Source organism: Eucyclogobius newberryi, unplaced genomic scaffold (genome assembly GCF_026437365.1).
Source record: "Eucyclogobius newberryi isolate DKJ021-1_F unplaced genomic scaffold, fEucNew1.0.hap1 SCAF_22, whole genome shotgun sequence".
In the NCBI taxonomy this organism is placed as follows: domain Eukaryota; kingdom Metazoa; phylum Chordata; class Actinopteri; order Gobiiformes; family Gobiidae; genus Eucyclogobius; species Eucyclogobius newberryi.
In genome coordinates, this window is record NW_027315857.1 from 18392852 (window position 1) to 18413725 (window position 20874).

The 20874-nt window shown below is 45.6% G+C and overlaps 2 protein-coding genes and 1 non-coding gene across 3 annotated transcripts in view; 2 read left to right on the forward strand and 1 right to left on the reverse strand.

Annotated features, from left to right (window-relative positions):
* The window catches only part of aadat (aminoadipate aminotransferase), an 83025-nt gene that overhangs the window by 7754 nt on the left and 54397 nt on the right, over positions 1-20874 (forward strand). The gene's annotated exons all lie outside the window — the stretch shown is intronic.
* trmt10b (tRNA methyltransferase 10B) lies at positions 1234-15272 on the reverse strand. Its single transcript, XM_072458678.1, has 9 exons — positions 10512-15272; positions 4085-4278; positions 3701-3806; positions 3436-3569; positions 2585-2737; positions 2425-2503; positions 1707-1774; positions 1491-1614; positions 1234-1404 (listed from the first exon to the last, which is right to left on the reverse strand). Exons 1-9 carry the CDS (start codon positions 15199-15201, stop codon positions 1250-1252), a joined length of 5703 nt encoding a protein of 1900 aa, XP_072314779.1. The 5' UTR covers positions 15202-15272; the 3' UTR covers positions 1234-1249.
* Positions 6341-6554, forward strand: LOC140372232 (small nucleolar RNA U3). Its single transcript, XR_011928567.1, has one exon. It is a non-coding gene; the product is annotated as a small nucleolar RNA U3 (small nucleolar RNA).

A 20874-nucleotide genomic window follows, 5' to 3' on the forward strand; every position in this document is an offset into this window, starting at 1 on the left:
CAAGTGTGAAAATAACAAATAATATCACATTTAAATCGCTCCAGAGTATAAGTATAAGTATATAAGTATAAATATAAGTATAAGTTGCAGTAATTCATGTTTGTATTGATGGGTCTCATTCACGTAACTTCAAATTTTCTTTCATTCCCGTGGGAACATGTACTATTCCTCAAGTCTGTGCCCGGCCTTATGAAATGGAAAGAGACAAGATATGACCAAAAAAAAGTTCTTTACATTTACGTATGTTTTTTGAAATAACATTTTCCTAACACTATGTCAAAGTGACTGTTGGAGAGGATGTGGCAGCAGGAGTCAAACCTTTATCACATGTTCTGGGACTGATCTGTGGTTCAAAAGCTTTGGACTGAAATGAAGGATGCTCTGCAGACACTTTTTGACATTGCCATTCCTCTTGATTTTGGAACTATGTCCTTGGGCCTGAAGACTCCTGCCGTGGACACGATGGAGTTTCCTCTGGAGCGTTCTCTTGGCAGCGGCGAAAAAGGCCATCGCAAAACATGGATGATACAAACTGCACCAAACAATAAAGGACTGGACTGACGGAAAAACTCACATTCGGGATTGAACTGAAAATGGACAAATTTGAAGGACAAAGTGGGACGTTTGGTCAGGAAAACGTGTTCTTTTCTCACCTTTTGGATGTCTGCCTACTATTTTTGTTTTTGCTCTCACTCTGGTCTTGTTCATGTGCTACTGTTGTCTTTTTTAAGTTTGAAAACATGAATTAAGTATCTTTAATTCATTTTTCTGCTTTTTACATATATATATATATATTTTTGCTTCTAAAATGTCGTCACGATTATATTGTGTCCTGAATAATCCCGATTATCCATTAACCTTCATCTTGACATAGAATATAGGGTTCATTCTATTAAATTTGTATATTTAAAAACAGTTGGATTGTTTGCAGTGCATTAAGACAAAATACAATGAGGTAAAATCACATTTAAAAGAAAGTAGAGCTTGTTTTGTCTTCGCATAACATCATAATTCATCTAGAGTGGGAGAAATATCAAACTTTATGGTCCATTTATGTTTTATGCACGATTTGAACCTCAAACAAGACATTTATTGGCATATTCTTGATGCATTGTTAACAACAAAAATACTCAGATATTAATTCCTCCCACCTCAATCTCACAGAGACTTTTCAACAAAAACACAGGCATAAAGTATAAAGACGTCGTTATTGTGCGTAAAACATTAACAGCTAAACTAACGATGAATCCTACGAACGAAACAAACAGTTCTGAGTCAAAGAGGTGTGATGTTGACAGTTTGTGGCATCCGGGTCCACGACGTACCCCTTCCCCAACGGAAAGCAGAGTCTGAAGGCGTCTGTCCAGCTGCCCACGTCGCAGAACGTCAACAGGATGTCCAAAACTACAACAAATACAACAGAAAATGACATTGGAACCGTAAAAATTAAAAAAACTGTGAACGTTACACTGTGAGTTCACGCGCCTCACCCTGGTTTATCGCCAGTATTTTGGAGTGAAAGTTTTTGGAGTTGCTTTTCTTGACCATGTGCTCGTCTATGGGGAGTCTGGCCGTGAGCACGCGCATCTCGCCGGCCCTGACCAAGCTCAACTTCTGCACGCAAACACATCATGTACTTTTGATGTGTGTTAAGTAAGTATTAAGTATTTGTTACATTTGATGAGAAACGTGCAAAGTGATTGTACCTTTTGAACGCTTTCATCCACAAGTCCACCAAGAACATAGACTTTGTCAGGGTCCACAGACTGTAAAGCTACGGAAAGAAATGACCATATAATAATAATAATAAATATGTATATTAAAGGTGCATTTTGTAACTTTTCTGCCACAATCACAGCTGATTTTCTTTTACTAAAAACCTTTAATAAATCTTGTATTCTTACTGTGAACTGCGTGTCACAATAATTGCTCCATTTATCGATCAATAAATGCGAGATGGAACAGTATTTTTTGGGTTATTTATTTATCGTAGGTACTTTTCCTTTGCACTAGTATTTTTAGTCGCGATACAATAATATTTTAGCTGTAGAGGGTCTAATAAGTCACTTTTGACACTCTTAATTGATACAAACAAACATATGCAAGTGTTTTTTAGTCTGATATTTATGGAAAATTCATGGTTTTTAACATTATTGCACATTTAGAAAAGGGTTTTACCGTTATTCTGGGATTATTGTGTTAACGGCATGAAGTAGTTTGAATATTAACCTTATTATCGTACTCAAAAATGTGTTACTGTGACTGGCCAAGTCACCAGGTCACTAGAAAAGTGACAGAGTGCACCTTTTTGACCTGATACGGATAAGATTTGACACAGACAATAAGATTTGACCAGGAATAACGGCAGGAATCATTCATTGCTGCGGTTATGGCGCCCTCTGCTGACCGACGACAGTACTTTACCTTGTTCAGCATCTGGCGTGAGGTAAACAATGGTCTCTGCTGGGAAAAGATCCAAACAGCTTTGCTCTGTGCAGTCCATCTGACAAAATAAACAAGAAGTCACAGAGAACTTGGACTCACAGCATTTTGTTTAGATGTTGCGGATGAAAAATGTACTCACGGTGTAGTTGGTGAAGCCGTCGTTCATTCGCACGCACTCTCGGTACAGGCGGCCGTCCTCTTTCAGGTCGGTCAGGAACAGGTGGAACGGTCGAGGTGCCTTTTTGTTTGCGCCGTACAGACGTCTGAGCTGCCCGGCCAGTCTGCTGATCTCCTGAAAGAAAGAAGTGCTAAGAATTACAACAAATATCGAGATGAGCAGAAGAAATACAATAGATTAAGAGAATAAAAGTGATGAATCCGCTTCTTTTATATTGTAGTCATTATTCATCCACTCTCCACACTCTTACTACTACTTATTGTAGCTACTTACTACACCGCGTTGTCTTTTTACAATGTTCTGTAACTGTTGTAAATGCTATAATCAAGCAGCAACTGTAATGACAGATCTTCACAAAATATGCACTGTCCCTCTGAAATAAATAGATACAAATAAATAAAGTACTATTACATGACAGTGCTGCACGTATTTGAGGGGAAAAACTGAATTACAATTTCCCTGAGAAGTACTGAAATAGTAGACTTATCTGTTTAATCAGTAGGATTCTGTTCAGAGCTTTAACAGTTGTGAGAAGACTGAAATACACTATGAAGAACCTCATTGATTATGTGTTTGTTTGTTTGTTTGTTTGTTTGTTTGTTTGTAGAGGTCAAACCTACATGTACAAGATTTCTTTGTTTTATTTAAATACAGGATATTTTGTTCATTGCAGAGGATATTTATATAGTATAGTATATATAATTCTGTCAACTCAAATAGCGATTTCGATTATACTGCGATGTGTTGAGCAGCCATTCTTATAGCAGCACACACACATAAACACACACACACACACACACACTGAGCTGTACCTTGTCGGACATGAAGTGGGTCATACTGAGGTCCACACACACTCTGGTGCCTGTGGACTGAGCTTCTGCCAAACGCTCTTTAGTGATGGCCTTCGAAACCCGTTTGGTGAACTGAGGAGTGTCTACATCACCATCTATACACACACACACACAAACACACACACACACGCAAACACACACACACACACACGCAAACACACACACACACACACACATTTAATCTGCTGTTTCAAATTTAAAACAATCGTAGCTGATTGACGTTTACCAGGTTGCTCTCTGTGAAGCTTCCGCCGTTGCTTCTCTTCTTTTCTTTTGCTCTTCTTCGCAGCCAGTTGTCTTTCCCAGTGTCGCTGCTTTCTCCAGACATTTTTCTGAAAATACAGTCACACAACGTGTCAGTAACTAAGCCACTTCGCCACTGACCTATCAACAGATATCGAAAATGATTAGAATTTGTTTATATCATCTTTGTATTTGTGTTTCAAACCACAATGACAAATGCATTCCTCCACTGTCAGACCATTATTAAAACAAAATGACAACCCCAGACTAGCAATGAATGAATCACAGTTTATTTGTATAGCACTTTATATCAACAAGCACTTTATAAACACAGACTTTCACTTGCAGATGAATCAAGTTAACTTACAGAACAAGCAGCATCTTCTCTGTCAGGCCTGTTCTCTGCTAAGTCTGTGTCCACCTCAATGTGGAGCAGGTCCAGAGCCTCAGAGGCCCCGCTCAAACTCGATTCAAACGATGAATGAGCCATGTTTGTCTTCACAATAATCATTTCAAAAACAGAACGCGCACCAGAGCACCACAAGCTCAAGGGAAATGTGTCTGTGACAGTTAACGTGTGGTAGTTTAGACAAAAAATACAGCCAAAACAGCTAGTATTTTGAAGTATTTTGATGAATAAACCCAGGTCGCTGTCACGTGTGTGTCGCATGTTGATGACGCCACAGTAAACAAACGACCGGAGACTGCAATAGTTATTGTGGCCGCTAGAGGACAGTAAACACCAACAAAAAATGTATAACGTAAATGGGAGAAAGTTTGATATGGAGGTTATTTTGTGTTTTTATTATCAACACTTTTATTTTATACTGAATTTATGTATTCAGTGTAAAGTACGATCACATTAGTCCTGCACTGCCCCCTGTGGCTCAGAGAAGAGACCTCAGGGACCGGCCTCCTGCTGGTGCCAGAGTCAGGACTAAACATGGACCGGCCTCCTGCTGGTGCCAGAGTCAGGACTAAACATGGCCCGGCCTCCTGCTGGTGCCAGAGTCAGGACTAAACATGGACCGGCCTCCTGCTGGTGCCAGAGTCAGGACTAAACATGGACCGGCCTCCTGCTGGTGCCAGAGTCAGGACTAAACATGGACCAGCCTCCTGCTGGTGCCAGAGTCAGGACTAAACATGGACCGGCCTCCTGCTGGTGCCAGAGTCAGGACTAAACATGGCCCGGCCTCCTGCTGGTGCCAGAGTCAGGACTAAACATGGACCGGCCTCCTGCTGGTGCCAGAGTCAGGACTAAACATGGAGAATCTGTGTTTCAGTTTTATGCAGCTGAAATCTGGAACAGTCTTCCTGAAGATGTGAGACAGGTTCTACTCTGACAATGTTCAAATCTAAGCTAAAAACTGTTTTATTTAGCTGTGCATATGACTGAAATGATTTTCTCTGCACTCTTCTCTTTCATATCTTAAACTGTTTTGTGATTTCTGTAATTTCTTTGTGATTTGAATGCATTTTCCCTGTTGGGTGAAGCACTTTGAATTGCCTTGTGTATGAAATGTGCTCTACAAATAAACTTGTCTTGCCAATGACTCTATTTACTTGGATGTTTAAAAAAAACGTATTTAAAATACAAAAAAATCAATAACAAAAATTCAGTATAAAAGCTTTGGTAATCAAGTCGGTGGTGCCCGTAGTGATCGGAGCACTTGAGGCAGTGACACGGAAACTGGATGAATGGCTTAAGCAGATCCAGGAAAAACATCAGACATGTCGGTCCAGAAAAGTGCAGAGCAGGAACAGCAAAGATACTGAAGAACCCTAAAGCTCCCAGGGGCCTCTGGTAGAGGACCCGAGCTTGAAAGGGGGACGGATAGAGACCAGCGACGGAGGTTTTTTTTTATTTTTTTACATGGTTTCAGTGAATATGAAATCAAATACATCTTTTGATTTATATGAGTAAGTGCTAAACAACTTAAACCTCCGTGTTCATTACAGATTTGTTATGCGGGGAAAAGAAACACTCCGTCTGGAAAAGGAACTCAAAATCATTTTTGTTTCTTACGAGTTGCTTTAGGCGGCGCACAATAGAAGCTAATTAGCTTTTTCAAAGGTTTTTGTTCAAATTCTTTTCATATTCCACATAACATGCTCTTTTAGCGTCTCGACCTTTACATCGTGACGCTGCAGATCAACAGACTCGTGTATTTTAATGTTTCTCCATAGTAAATCTTTAAAAATACTTGTCAAAGCGGTTTTGTGTTTGGCACAGGGTGACACGTGTTTGTGAGCCACCAATCACAAGGCTTGATAACGGAAGTGTTAATATATTTTGTAGTAAATACTGTTAATTGATAAGTTTGCAGGGAATTTGAATTGAATAGACCATTACATTGCTAGATAATGTTACATGTTTTATCGTAAAGCTGTTTCAAATACATAAAAAAAAAAAAAACATTTTAATTCTTATTAATTGTAAACCAAATCGGTGTCAAACGACTTATTTATTTTCATGAATTTAATGTCTGCTTGTTTAGGTTCATGTTTGTCTCAGTAAAATAAATCTAGTGATTATTTTGAATGACATTGTGATTTGACTTGTCACCATGACACAGAAGCGCGTGCGTGACGTATGAGTTGTCGCGTGCCGCCTCCTCTCATTAAGACTATACTTTCAGGGATCATTTCTATAGTTTCTGACTCAAGAAATGTGTTTCTAAACAGTTCAGTCTCGCTAACCACGATGAAGAGTCAATGATGCTCTTTCCTGAGCGCGAAACAGGCGGAAAACTGAGATTTATCTCTGGTTTATCGCTCTTGATGAACGTTCTCTGTTTCTCCGGAGACAGCGAGGGAAAGAACATGTTCAGAGTGGATCTGCAAATGTGTCAAAGAATAATAATGTAAACTTGAAGGGTTTAGTTGCCCTCAATATTACAGTACAAGTATTAGTTATGGTTGTTTGGACCAATTTAGACAGAAGCTGGAGGACCAACAGAACTGGTCTGTGGGCTGCATTTGGCCCCGGGCCGTAGAAGCCTCATGAACCATTAGCGGCTTTAGTCAGTTGTATCGATACATGAGTCGATCCCTCAAAAGGCGTTTCATTGGCTCCACTGCGCCATCTTGTGGTTAAAAATAATAACGCATGTGAGATAGTGAAGCGTGACTAACTAAATAACCAATTTATTGAGGAAAAAACCACCAAATAGACAAAGGCCGTGGCTGGAGAGCCGCGGTGCGGTCAAATGGCCGCACAATTTCAGGGACCGCGGCATTTCCCTTATAGCCTCATGGCTAACCCTAACCCTAACCCTAACCTTAACCCTAACCCTAACCTTAACCTTAACCTTAACCTTAACCTTAACCCTGATCTTAACCTTAACCTTAACCCTAACCTTAACCCTAACCCTAACCCTAACCTTAACCCTAACCTTAACCCTAACCTTAACCTTAACCCTAACCCTAACCCTAACCCTAACCCTAACCCTAACCTTAACCCTAACCTTAACCCTAACCTTAACCTTAACCTTAACCCTAACCCTGACCCTAACCCTAACCTTAACCCGGCGCAGTTAAAACGGCGCTAAAACGCGGTCAAATAGCGGCACAGTTTCAGGAGCTGTGGCGTGCGGCCGGCACAAAAATAACATGGCAGTTTCAGCCGCGCGCCGCGGCTCTGCAGACACTCCCATAGACAAAACACAAATCATGTATATTTATTCCATAACAACAGATGGTGTCACGTGGTACAACATCACAGCCTGATCAGGCCTGGATCTCATATTCTCCTCCATCAGTCACACAAACATCTACAGTTTTATATTAGTATTTGACTAGTGCTAGATTTCATTGACCACAACGTTGTGATAAGGGAAATTAAACTTTATTTTTTTACTTTTTAAATGTTAAACCCAAACATGGTAATCAGAAGCAGATGGAGCAAGAATGAGGTGTGTGTGTGAAGCCTGAACCTGTTCAACACAAAGCATTACAATAATAAAGGTTTAGTGGTAGTAGTAGTGGTAACTTTTCATCACTCTGAACTATGGAACTATGATACTATAATTATACCGATCAATTGTATATAAAATTACTTTGATGATTCAAAACGTCTTACCTTTGCCATTATGAGAGATCTTGTCCCTCCACTGTAACAGATAAACTGGTAGGCGTCCAGACTCTTTAAATCTGCTCCAGTGTAAGGGGGACACATTGTTTACAACATAATTCACAAATCGTGGGGGTGAATTTGGGTAAAGTTGGCGAGGTTGATTAAATCGGTGAATATGGACAGAAGGAGAAGGTACAGGTCAGTTTTTAAGCTAGCGATCTTAAGTTTCTCCAAATATTGCGCTTTGGTGAATACTTCCACCAACAACTGAACTGAACATACTCTAGAAGAAGCAATTGCGATCGCTATACATTTGTGGTCAGTTTTGCGCTCCCTGCAACGCTTTGTTCACTCACTCTTGCCGTCCATCATGGCGCACCCACGTGATCATGTGACATAGGTGTAAAGGGTCAAAAGGGTCCCTGAAGGTGTGAAAATGACCTCTGTAAAGTTGGACTTACCACTTTCTTCCATGGTACAAAAAGAAGAACCCTGCTTCCTGTAACAAAATCATCCACGTGACAATCCACACGGTGCAAGGAATACTTCTGCATAGTTCTATGAGGGCGGGAGGCAGTTCACATAGAAACTGCAGCTTTGGGAGACTATGCTGCCCTACTGTTATCATTGGAGGTTTGTTCAATTACATTCAAATTGTACTCTAAAGGTTGATGACTTGAGGGAAGGTTGAAAATTATGACGACTCATTTATATTGACTATTTGGCCCAATCAGAGATCCTTAGCATAACAATTTGGAACACAGTGTCAACGCTCTTTTCAACGAGAGTTCAACAGAGCAATTCATGTGACTCATGTTCCTGTACCAAAGTTGAAGTAAAAATAAAAACTTAAATCAAGATGTTCTCCTTTATTTCTGCCACGATGCAACAATTAGCAACTGTCTGAATAGCAATGGGTTGGATGAGAAGGCCCTGCGGTTTACAGCCTGTTCTATGTTGTATGTGCTGATAGCAAAGGCTGCACACGCACAAGTTACCTAACATAACTGCAGTTAGGTGACTTGGATTTCAGCTGTTGTTGCTGTAGGTGCAGAGGAGGGATGAAGGGAGGCATGTGTGTGGGGATGGAGTGCACAGCTAAGAGCGGCATGAGAGAAATTATGGCCCTTTCTCTAAACTCAAGATCCTGTTCGCTGCAATTACGTTCTTGCTGAGGACACGGAAGGTGCAGACTTGGGGAGAACGGGAGCATGTAGCTCGAGTACGGAGAAATGCAACATGCCTGATTGTTGCTAATGAGCGGCTAGTTGCCAGGCCAATTATTTCAAGTAGGCTCCACCGATATTAATAGATGCCATCAGATTCTTAAGATAAGATAAGATAATCCTTTATTGTCCACACATGGGCAAATTTCATTGTTGCAACGCAGGTAGATACAGAGGAAAAGGACATATAACTTATAGGAAGTTTAAAAACACTCTTAATAGAAGAACTCTTATAAACAAAACTCTTATAAACAAAAACTCCTATAGACAAAACCTCTCATTTCCTAATAAGGAATGGAGGGGGGAAATAAATAAGGATGCAAGCTTGAATACAAGCTTTGCATACGAGAAAAACATGGACTTATATTAAAAAAAGGTCAGCTAGCATCTTAAAGAGCTGACTCTTCTCTCTTCTCTCTGCCGTATGACTGCTGCATGTCAACATAGATGATTTACAGTTTCAGGACTCCCTCACTCACAGATCGAATTAGGATGTTTGCCCACTCTAAAGACAATAGAGCCCAAGTCTCATCACGGATTATGATACAGATACATCAGAAATTGCAATGTACTGAAAATAACCACTTTTCATTCAATATATATTATTATTATTAGTTTTTTATTTACTAAAATTAAGTTTATCTGTTTGTTTGTTTGTTTGTTTGTTTGTTTGTTTGTTTGTTTGTTTTTTTCTACCACTAATGATGAAGTGACATCCACAAAAACCTTTGACCATTATTTGGTTTGGAGCAGCCCCTCTCTTCACTGCTCACACTCACAGTCCAGGTTGAGGCACAGACAAAAACCTTTTACAAAACCGTTGTGAAACCAGCCTAAACTAAATAGGAATATTTTTTTGTATAAAATAGTGGACACATTGATTAGTTAATTGGCTATAATTTGCATGTATAAACAATTTCCATGGATAAGATGTACAATATGTATTACACAAATATAATTTACTTTAAAGAAAAAACATTTTTGACATGAGATGCACCTCTATTATAATAGATCCATGAGATGCTCCACAGGAAAGTCTTTTGAGACAAGGCCAGGGCCGAGAACGCAACAAGTCTGCTTTGAAGCAGACTCAAAAAAAGGAGCGTAATGAGAACCGTTCTCTGTCGTCCTTTGGAACAAAACTTGCTCCACCGTGGATGACGTTTCACGAGCACATGAGCACACAAGCATGCACGAGAACGCTTATTGAGAAAGTAAGGGCCATTGTCTCTCTGTCGAGAGAGAGGTATATGTAGGGCTTCTGGGTAATTAGAGGTGTGGTGAAAGTGAGGAGGAGGGGTTGCAGGAGGAGGAGTAGGAGGTTGAGAAAGGCTCCACCTCCTGAACCTCAGTCAGTGAGAAATCATTAACTACAATTCTCAATCCAGAGTTTGGCCACCAGAGGTGCAGGCGTTGCTCCTCGAAGTACTTGGTCTTGTACCAATCTAGTTCCTTTTGGTTGGAGTCCAGTCAACTGAGTGTGTCCTGTTCACTGGACTGGGCCTGGGACACTTTGCTCTCCATCTGTCTAAACATTTTCTCCAGGTGTGAGTTAACTTGGAGAAAGTGTTTGACCTCCTCCAGTCTATTCCAATGCTCTTGCCTAGCTTTTTTCTTGACCTGTGTGCACTCTCTTTCTGTGACCTCCATTTGTGTCCTCAGCTCCTGCAACTCGTGCTCAGTCCTCTGTTTGCTCTCAAGTGAGCGTTGCAGAGACACCAGCTCCTCCTGCAGGTCACAGTTCTCCCTTTCCAGCTGACAGCGCCGCTCAGTTTCTTTGCTCAGCTTTACCTGTAGATCCTTCAAAGAATTCCTGGTCATCTCTGTGGCTAACTTTTTCTGAGGCCTAAGAGCTCTGTCCCTCTCTGTGGCTAATTCTTTCTGAGCCCGAAGAGCTCTTTCCAGCCTTGTAACTGATTCTTTCTGAGCCTGAAGAGCAGTGTCCCGCTCTGTGGCTAACTCTTTCTGAGCCCGAACAGCTCTGTCCCGCTCTGTGGCTAACTCTTTCTGAGCCCGAAGAACTCTGTCCCGCTCTGTGGCTAACTCTTTCTGAGCCAAAATAGCTCTGTCCCGCTCTGTGGCTAACTCTTTCTGAGCCAAAATAGCTCTGTCCCGCTCTGTGGCTAACCTTTTCTGAGCCCGAATGGCTTTGTCCCGCTCTGTGGTTAACTCTTTCTGAACCCGAAGAGCTCTGTCCCGCTCTGTAGCTAGCTCTTTCTGAGCCAAAAGTCCTCTGTCTCGCTCTGTGGCCAACTCTTTATGAGGCCGAAGAACCCTGTTCCGCTCTGTGGCTAACTCCTTCTGAGCAGAAAAAGCTTTGTACTGCCCTTTAACCTGTGCGGTTAACATCTCCTTCTCTTTACGCAGGACATCTATTTGGAACTTATTTTCTTTGAGCTGCGGTGTAACTCTTTGGACCTCATCCTCCAGGCTCTCAGTCTTCTGCTCTTCATTCTGGTCCTTTGAGCCATCCCCCTTTCCCTCCTGGCTCATTGTGGTCTGCAGCTCTTGCCTGGCCCTTTGCTTGACCTGTCTACACAGCTCGTGATCCGTCCTTTGTCTGTTCTCAAGTGAGCTTTGCAGAGACATCAGCTCCTCATGCAGGTCACAGTTGTCCTTTTCTAGCTGACAGCGCCATGCAGTTTCTTTGTCCAGCTGCATCTGTAGATCCATCATCGCCAGAAGGTCAGAGCCTTCTGTGTGCAGCCTACGCACTTCTGTCTGACTTTTCCCGGTCATCTCTTGTTCCAGAAGTGCGTCTGCAACCTTATTCTTCTCCACAATTTTCCTAGCCCTCTGCTTTACTATTTTATTCTGTAAGGTGAGTGTTCTATTTTCCTTCTCAAGCTCTGACACTTGCAGTCCTAACTTGGAGCAGGTCTTCACCTCTTGCTCCCATAAAGCTTGGTACTCTTGGGCTGAGAGCGACACTGTGTTCTGCTTTGGCTCTCCTCTACTGAGTTGGTCTTCCAAAGATATGGTCCTGTTTTGGAGATTTGAGACAAGCTCCTCTGATTGACCCCTGACCATAACCGCCTCCTGAGTTGCTTTTTCCAGTGCCTCAATTTGTAAGGAATGTATTTCAGCCACTCGAGCTCGATAGCGTTTTTTAGTCTGCACACATTGATTTTCACTCTCTGCCAGCTTTTCTTTGAGTCTGTCCTCATTCCTGAGGATCCGGGGCTTCTCCTTCTCCAGGCCATTGTGGTACTGAGTGTTCACCTCCTGAGAGGCTTCAGTCTTGGACAGCTTCTCCTGGGTTTCGGACAGTTCCGGATGCAGCTGCCTCATACTGACCTCTTTTTTGTTCTCATCTTCTAACATGCAGACTTTGTCTTGAAGTTCTGTGGCCTTACTGAGCAGTTCCTTGTTCCTCTCCTCTAAAAGTTGGACCCGCTCCTCACAGTCAGAAGGCAGCTTTGACAGTCTGTGACTGAAGCACTGCTGTGTGTCAGTCACAACCTTCTGTTGAGTGACTCTTTTGTTGTTTACCTCCTGCAACTGCTGCCGCAGTAACTGACATTCTCTCTGGGCCTCGGCCAATTGTTCCTGTATGTCTTCCAACTCTTTCTGAACCTGAAGAGCTTTGTCCCGCTCTGTGGCTAACTCTTTCTGAGACTGAAGAGCAGTGTCCCGCTCTGTGGCTAACGCTTTCTGAGCCTGAAGAGCTCTGTCCCGCTTTGTGGCTAACTCTTTCTGAGCCTGAAGAGCTCTGTCTCGCTCTGTGGCTAACTCTTTCTGCACCTGAAGAGCTTTGTCCAGCCTTGTGGCTAACTCTTTCTGAGCCGAAAGAGCAGTGTCCCGCTCTGTGACTAACTCTTTCTGAGCCTGAAGAGCTCTGTCCTGCTTTTTAACCTGTGCGGTTAACATCTCCTTCTCTTTACGCAGGACATCTATTTGGAACTTCTTCATTTTGAGCTGCTGTGTAACTCTTTGGACCTCATCTTCCAGGCTCTCGATCTTCTGCTCTTCATTCTGGTCCTTTGAGCCATCCCCCTTTCCCTCCTGGCTCATTGTGGTCTGCAGCTCTTGCCTGGCCCTTTCCTTGACCTGTCTACACTCTATCTGTGTGGCCTCCATTTGTGTCCTTAGCTCCTGCAGCTCGTGCTCCGTCCTCTGTCTGTTCTCAAGTGAGCTTTGCAGAGACATCAGCTCCTCATGCAGGTCACAGTTGTCCTTTTCCAACTGACAGCGCCGTACAGTTTCTTTGTCCAGCTGCACCTGTAGATCCATCATCTTCAGAAGGTATGAGCCTTCTGTGTGCAGCCTACGCGCTTCTGTCTGACCTTTCACGGTCATCTCTTGTTCCAGAAGTACGTCTGCAACCTTATTCTTCGCCACAATTTTCCTAGCCCTCTGCTTTACTATTTCATTCTGTAAGGCGAGTGTTCTATTTTCCTTCTCAAGTTCTGACACTTGCAGTCCTAACTTGGAGCAGGTCTTCACCTCTTTCTCCCATAAAGCTCGGTACTCTTGGGCTGAGAGTGATGCTGTGTTCTGCTTCGGCTCTCCTCTATTGAGTTGGTCTTCCAAAGATATGGTCCTGTTTTGAAGATTTAAGACAAGTTCCTCTGAATGACCCCTGACCATAACCGCCTCCTGAGCTGCTTTTTCCAGTGTTTCAATTTTTAAGAGCTGTTGTTCTTCCACTCGAGCTCGATAGCGTTTTTCACTATGGGCCTTGGCCAATTGCTCCTGTGTGGCCTCATGTTGCACTTTGGCCAACTCTTTCTGAGCCTGAAGAGCTCTGTCTAGCTCTGTGGCCAACTCTTTCTGAGCCTCAAGAGCTCTGTCCCGCTCTGTGGCTAACTCTCTCTGAGCCTCAAGAGCACTGTCTAGCCTTGTGGCTAACTTTTTCCGAGCCAAAAGAGCTCTGTCCCGCTCGGTGGCAAACAGTTTTTGAGCTTGAAGAGCTCTGTCCTGCTTTTTAATCTGTGCGGTCAGCATCTCCTTCTCCTTTTGCAGGTCATCCATTTTGAGTTCATTCTCTTTGAGAAGCTTTGTAACTCTGTGGACCTCTTCCTCCAGGATCTCCGTCTTCTGGTCTTCATTCTGGTCCTCTATCTCCTGGCTTTTTGGGTCCTCCTTCACTGCACTGTATTCCTCATCTGAAGAAATTTCGGGTGAGTCCTCACTTTGGGAGCTATTGGCCCTTTCCTCTCCATATTCATTTGCTATTTCTATCGGAAGGACTTCCTTGTCTTTGAGCTTCTCAGACATTTCTGAAGAAGTTTCTGTGGAGTCCCACTCTGATTGTGAAAGTTCAAGTAGTAGGAGCTCCTTCTCTCTGAGCTGCAGTGTATCTTTGCGGACCTGATCCTCCAGATTTTCCTTCTGCTCTTGATTCTGGTTCTGTGGGTCCTCCTCCTCTTCTCTATTTTCCTCAACTTCATAAACATCTGAAGATGAAGGGGTTTCTGTGAAGTCCCACTCCATGGACGTTTCCTCTCCATTTTCTCCATAGTCTAAATTAACCGCATCATCTTTATGTGTGGCCTGTTTGATGAGATTGCTGCAAGGGCAATGTCCGTTATTCATAGCGTACTCGACTGCAGACCATCCTCTAAAATCTTGTAGCGATGCAGATGCGTCATGTTGTAAAAGCAGCTTCAGCATGCTGGAGTGGCCTTTTTCTGCAGCAAACATTAAAGGTGACTTGTTATCATGATCAGTACCATTAACATATGCTCCTTCTTTTAGAAGAAACCTTGCCATATCTATATTGTCTTTGCAGACTGCCACAATCAGCGGAGTCAAACCAATGTTAGTATAGGAATTTATGTTAGCCTCATGGTTCAGGAGTTCCCTAGCTATGGACACACCTGAGATGCTTGCTGCCATATGGAGCGATGTGTTGCCTTCAAAGTCGCGCATTTTGGGGTCTGCATGATTCTCCAAGAGGATGGAAACACAGGTCTGATGATTCCCCTGCACCGCCTTCATTAGGGCGGTTTGACCTTGATCGTCACGACATTTAAGATTGGCATTTCTGTCTACAAGGAACTGCACCACTTGGTCATGTCCAACTGCACATGCAATATGAAGAGCAGTTCTGTGTTTTTTATCCAGCTTATTGATGGCTGTTTTCTTTTTGGTCACCAGTTCTTTTAATTTGACCAAATCTCCCTCTGCTGCAGCCTTGTGAACTCCCTCAAAGTCACAATCTTTGTGTTGATAACCCATGTTATCAACAGTCCCAGAGCAGATTTCCTTTTTCTTGGCATTGTTGAATTTGTTCCTAATTGTACTGAACATTGTAGCAGTTGTAGATAACTGTTGATAATAAACAATCTGTTTATATGAACCTGTCTGTCTGATGTTCTCTGCAGCAGTGTTGTTGTTATGTTAATTTGAATGACGGTTGGCAGTCAACTGAAAAGGTAAATTTACTGCCACCTACTGTAGTTTTATGTCTTCAAAGTATGTGTTTTACGCTCTACCGTTTAAAAAAAAAAGAGAAAAAGAGAGCGAAAGAGAGAGTTGCATGGCGCTTGTTCCTATTCCAGAAAACGATGTGACCTCACCGCTTTGACACAAAGCAGCATTCTAGTGTTCATCGCAACACTGCATGTCTTCTTCTTCTTTAGTTGTTGTTGTTGTTGTTGTTGTTTTATGGCGGTTGGCATCCGAGTGTTGCATTACCGCCAGACTTTATTCCTCAGACGTTTCGTAGTCCTCAGACTCTGTCGTAGTCCGTAAAAGTACTCCTCCCATTGCTTTGGCGTTACAAAGCCCATGAGGTCATGATGTGTTTTTGTCGTTTCATGGCGGTTGGTATCCAAGTTTTACATTACCGCCAGACTGTATTCTTTAGACTTTATCCTATAGACTCCATTCTTCAGTTCTTCTTCTACTACTTTGGTATCCAAGTTAAATTAACGCCACCTACTGTAGTTGTACGTCTTGGAGTTTAGACTTTATTTTTTAAACTTTATTCTTCAGAAGCACAGGAGTTCAAAGCCCACGAGTTCAAAGCACAGCACAAGAGTTCTAACCCCACGAGTTCAAAGCACATGAGGTCTTTTTCTTCTTCCTCCTTCTTGGCGCTCCACGGCGGCCGGCATCCAAGTGCCACACCACCGCCACCCACTATAGTCCCACGTCCCAGACTTCAGACCTCACTCTTTTTCTGTTTTAGTAGCTTTCCTCTTCTTCTTTGGGGTTCCACGGTGGAAGTGCCACTACACCACCACCCACTCCACCTTCCTCTTCGGTGCATCATGCGTCATCGCCGCCCTGTCAGATCGTAGTGTAACACACCCTAACTCTATAATCTTCCACTTAATCCTGTGTTATACAGTATAAGTAAGTAACTACAGCCTTACACAATCCCTGTGACTGGAATATAAGAATATTCCGCAGATTGAATTCCTGCAGATTATTATGAAATCCTAAGGCCAACCCGGTTCTTTCTCTTTCATAAGCCAAACAGCAAATCAGCACATGCTCGACAGTCTCCGGTCAGATGTTTGCCTATCCTACTCAGTGACCAATTGAGTCCAGTGTGGCCCATTCTCATGCGAGCAAAGGCTCTTTCCTTCCCCGCCTTCCTGCCCATTGATCTCCATGGACAAACATAACATAGGGTGTGTTACACTACGATCTGACATGTGGGGCGGCGGCGATGACTGGGAGATGCACCGAAGAGGAAAGAGGAGTGGGTGGCGCTTGGATGCCAGCCACCGTGGAACCCCAAACTTTGTATCTGATAGAGATGCCATCCAGTATCGCAACAATTCCAAAATTCCTGCCAAAGTTTATACACATGACTATTAATAATGGGCTTGATTTCAGATTTGTTTACCTCAACCATCACATCAATTGATGGCCGCCTAAGGGAATTTTTAGACAGCAAATCAGCCACTTCGTTACCATCAACCCCCACATTTGCAGGAAACCAAATGAAGGAAACCCTCACATCCTTCCTGGACAGAGTATCAGCCAAAAGATGCTATATAGAACAACTTGTCTGCAATCCGACTTCCCAGATTTAATGCTTTGCAATGCAGAAAGGCTGTCAAAGGCCACCACAACGCTGCAACAGTGTAAAGTAGATTCAGCCCATTCCAACGCTAACCGTATCGCCATGAGTTCCACGGTGAAGACAGAAAGGCAATCTGTTAGCCTCTTCTTGACCGCTACCTCCAGGTCAAGCACGAAATAAGCAGCGCCAGTTCGCCCACTCTCAGGATCCTTAGACCCATCGGTATAAATAAACAAATCATCTGAATGCCTCTCCTTGAACCGACACCTTAACGTGGTGGAGGGGTTTGAGTGCCCGAATTATCCCGGGAGCTATGTTGTCGGGGACTTCATGCTTCATGATGACTACAAGAACAAGGCAGTTTACGTCGCCCGGATCGGCGTCACCGGGGCCCCATCCTGGAGCCAGGCCTGGGATGGGTGCTCCATGGCGAGCGCCTGGTGGCTGGGTCTTACCCCACGGGGCCCGGCCGGGCACAGCCCGAAAGAGCGACGTGGGGCCGCCCTCCCGTGGGCCCACCACCCGCAGGAGGATCCATAAGGGGCCGGTGCAGAGAGATCTGGGCGGCAGTCAACGGCAGGGGCCTCGGCGACCAGATCTCCAGACACAGAGACTAACTCTGGGGACATGGAATGTCACCTCGCTGGGGGGAAAGAGCCTGAGCTTGTGCGGGAGGTTGAGCGATACCGACTAGATATAGTCGGCCTCACCTCCACGCACAGTTTGGGCTCTGGAACCCATCTCCTTGAGAGGGGCTGGACGCTCCACTTCTCTGGTGTTGCCCGCGGGGAGAGGCGGCGGGCTGGTGTGGGCTTGCTTATAGCCCCTCAGCTCAGCCGCCACGTGTTGGAGTTTACCCCAGTGAACGAGAGGGTCGCGTCCCTCCGCCTTCGGGTGGGGGACAGGTCTCTCACTGTTGTGACGGCCTACGGGCCGAACAGCAGTGCAGAGTACCCGGCCTTCTTGGAGTCCTTGGGAGGGGTACTGGACAGTGCACCGACCGGGGACTCCGTTGTTCTACTGGGGGACTTCAACGCCCACGTGGGCAATGACAGTGACAGCTGGAGAGGGGTGATCGGGAAGAACGGCTTCCCCGATCTGAACCCGAGCGGTGTTCAGTTATTGGACTTCTGTGCTAGCCACGGATTGTCCATAACGAACACCATGTTCAAGCACAAGGGTGTCCATCAGTGCACATGGCACCAGGACACCCTAGGCCGGAGGTCAATGATCGACTTTGTTGTTGTGTCATCTGACCTCCGGCCGCGTGTCTTGGACACTCGGGTGAAGAGAGGGGCAGAGTTGTCAACCGATCACCACCTGGTGGTGAGTTGGATCCGCTGGCGGAGGAGGAAGCCGGACAGACTTGGCAGACCCAAGCGCATTGTGAGGGTCTGTTGGGAACGTCTAGTGGAGCCCTCTGTCAGTAGGGTATTCAACTTGCACCTCCGGGAGAGCTTCTCCCATGTCCCGGGGGAGGTTGGGGACATTGAGTCCGAGTGGACCATGTTCTCCGCCTCCATTGTTGATGCGGCTGCTCGGAGTTGTGGACGCAAGGTCTCTGGTGCCTGTCGTGGCGGCAACCCCCGAACCCGGTGGTGGACACCGGAAGTAAGGGATGCTGTCAGACTGAAGAAGGAGGCCTCTCAGGCCACTCTGGCTTGTAGGTCTCCGGAGGTCATCGACGGGTATCGGCAGGCCAAGCGAGCCGCGGCTCGTGCTGTCGCAGAGGCAAAAACCCAGGCCTGGGAGGAGTTCGGGGAGGCCATGGAGGAGGAGTATCGGTCGGGACCAAAGAAATTCTGGCAAACCGTCCGGCGCCTCAGGAGGGGGAAGCAGTGTCTCACCAACACCGTTTACGGTGCGGGTGGAGGCCTGCTGACCTCGACTGGGGATGTTGTCGGACGGTGGAAGGAATACTTTGAGGATCTCCTTAATCCCTCAGTCACGTCTTCCGAAGAGGAAGTAGAGACCGGGGACTCGGAGGCTGGCTCATCCATCACCCAAGCTGAAGTCACTGAGGTTGTTCGCAAACTCCTCGGTGGCAGGGCTCCGGGGGTGGATGAGATCCGCCCTGAGTACCTAAAGTATCTGGATGTTGTAGGACTGTCTTGGTTGACACGTCTCTGCAACATCGCGTGGCGTTCGGGGACCGTGCCTCTGGACTGGCAGACCGGGGTGGTGGTCCCTCTGTTCAAGAAGGGGGACCGGTGTTCCAACTACAGAGGGATCACACTCCTCAGCCTCCCGGGTAAGGTCTATTCCAAGGTACTGGAGAGGAGAATCCGACTGATAGTCGAACCTCGGATTCAGGAGGAGCAGAGTGGTTTTCGTCCCGGTCGTGGAACATTGGACCAGCTCTATACCCTCCATCGGGTGCTCGAGGGCTCATGGGAGTTTGCCCAACCAGTCCACATGTGCTTTGTGGATCTGGAGAAGGCTTTCGACCGTGTCCCTCGGGGTGTCCTTTGGGGGGTGCTCCGGGAGTACGGGGTCCGGGGCCCTTTGCTCAGGGCTGTCCGGTCCCTGTATGACCGGAGCAGGAGCTGTGTTCGCATTGCCGGCAGTAAGTCAGACCTGTTCCCAGTGCATGTTGGACTCCGCCAGGGCTGCCCTTTGTCACCGGTTCTGCTCATAATTTTTATGGACAGAATTTCTAGGCGCAGTCAGGGGTCGGAGGGTGTCCGGTTTGGGGACCACAGGATCTCATCGCTGCTGTTTGCAGACGATGTTGTCCTGATGGCTCCATCAAACCCGGACCTGCAACATGCACTGGGACGGTTTGCAGCCGAGTGTGAAGCGGCTGGGATGAGAATCAGCACCTCCAAATCCGAGGCCATGGTTCTCGACCGGAAAAAGGTGGCTTGCCCTCTCCAGGTGGGTGAGGTGTCCTTGCCCCAAGTGGAGGAGTTCAAGTATCTCGGGGTCTTGTTCACGAGTGAGGGAAGGATGGAGCGTGAGATCGACAGGCGGATCGGTGCAGCGGCTGCAGTGATGCAGTCGCTGCATCGGACCGTTGTGGTAAGGAGGGAGCTGAGCCGAAAGGCAAAGCTCTCTATTTACCGGTCGGTCTACGTTCCTACCCTCACCTATGGTCATGAGCTTTGGGTAGTGACCGAAAGAACAAGATCGCGGATACAAGCGGTCGAAATGAGTTTCCTCCGCCGTGTGGCTGGGCGCTCCCTTAGAGATAAGGTGAGGAGCTCGGCCACACGGGGGGAGCTCGGAGTAGAGCCGCTGCTCCTCCACGTCGAGAGGAGCCAGCTGAGGTGGCTCGGGCATCTGTTCCGGATGCCTCCTGGGCGCCTCCCTCGGGAGGTGTTTCAGGCATGTCCCACCGGGAAGAGGCCCCGGGGAAGACCCAGGACACGCTGGAGAGACTATGTCTCTTGGCTGGCCTGGGAACGCCTCGGGATCCCCCCGGAGGAGTTAGAGGAAGTGTCTGGGGAGTAGGAAGTCTGGGAGTCCCTGCTCAGACTGCTGCCCCCGCGACCCGGCCCCGGATAAAGCGGCAGAAGATGGATGGATGGATCTGAATGCTTATCAATGAGCTCTTGAACAACGAACTGCAGTGCCGCCCTAATGGCTGCTTTAAGTTTGCGATGCAAGCTAATATCAACAGGAGCCGTAATAAACTTCCAAGGAGCTATAATTGACAAAGCCACCGAAGGGCTCGCACTAAGATCACTAACTTCCAACCAGCTAAAGCTCCAATCGTCAGCCTCATACTGTCCCCCATCTTCTCTGAGAAGTTTTGACCTCTGGATCCGTAACGGCAATTCTCCCAATCAACCTGCATTGCAGAGACAGGGGAGATCCTAAAACCCCTAAAGCAGATATGCAAGGCTTGGGCTTGCTCAACATCAAGCTCC

What these genes read in the sequence shown, in the direction of transcription:
- trmt10b (XM_072458678.1), bottom strand. Translation starts at nt 15,201, where the DNA reads ATGGGTTATCAACACAAAGATTGTGACTTTGAGGGAGTTCACAAGGCT. An exon ending in GAGAAGATGCTGCTTGTTCT is followed by an intron (nt 3,807 to 4,084) that starts GTAAGTTAACTT and finishes CTGTATTTTCAG; the next exon opens with AAAAATGTCTGGAGAAAGCA. An exon ending in TGGATGAAAGCGTTCAAAAG is followed by an intron (nt 1,615 to 1,706) that starts GTACAATCACTT and finishes GTTTGCGTGCAG; the next exon opens with AAGTTGAGCTTGGTCAGGGC.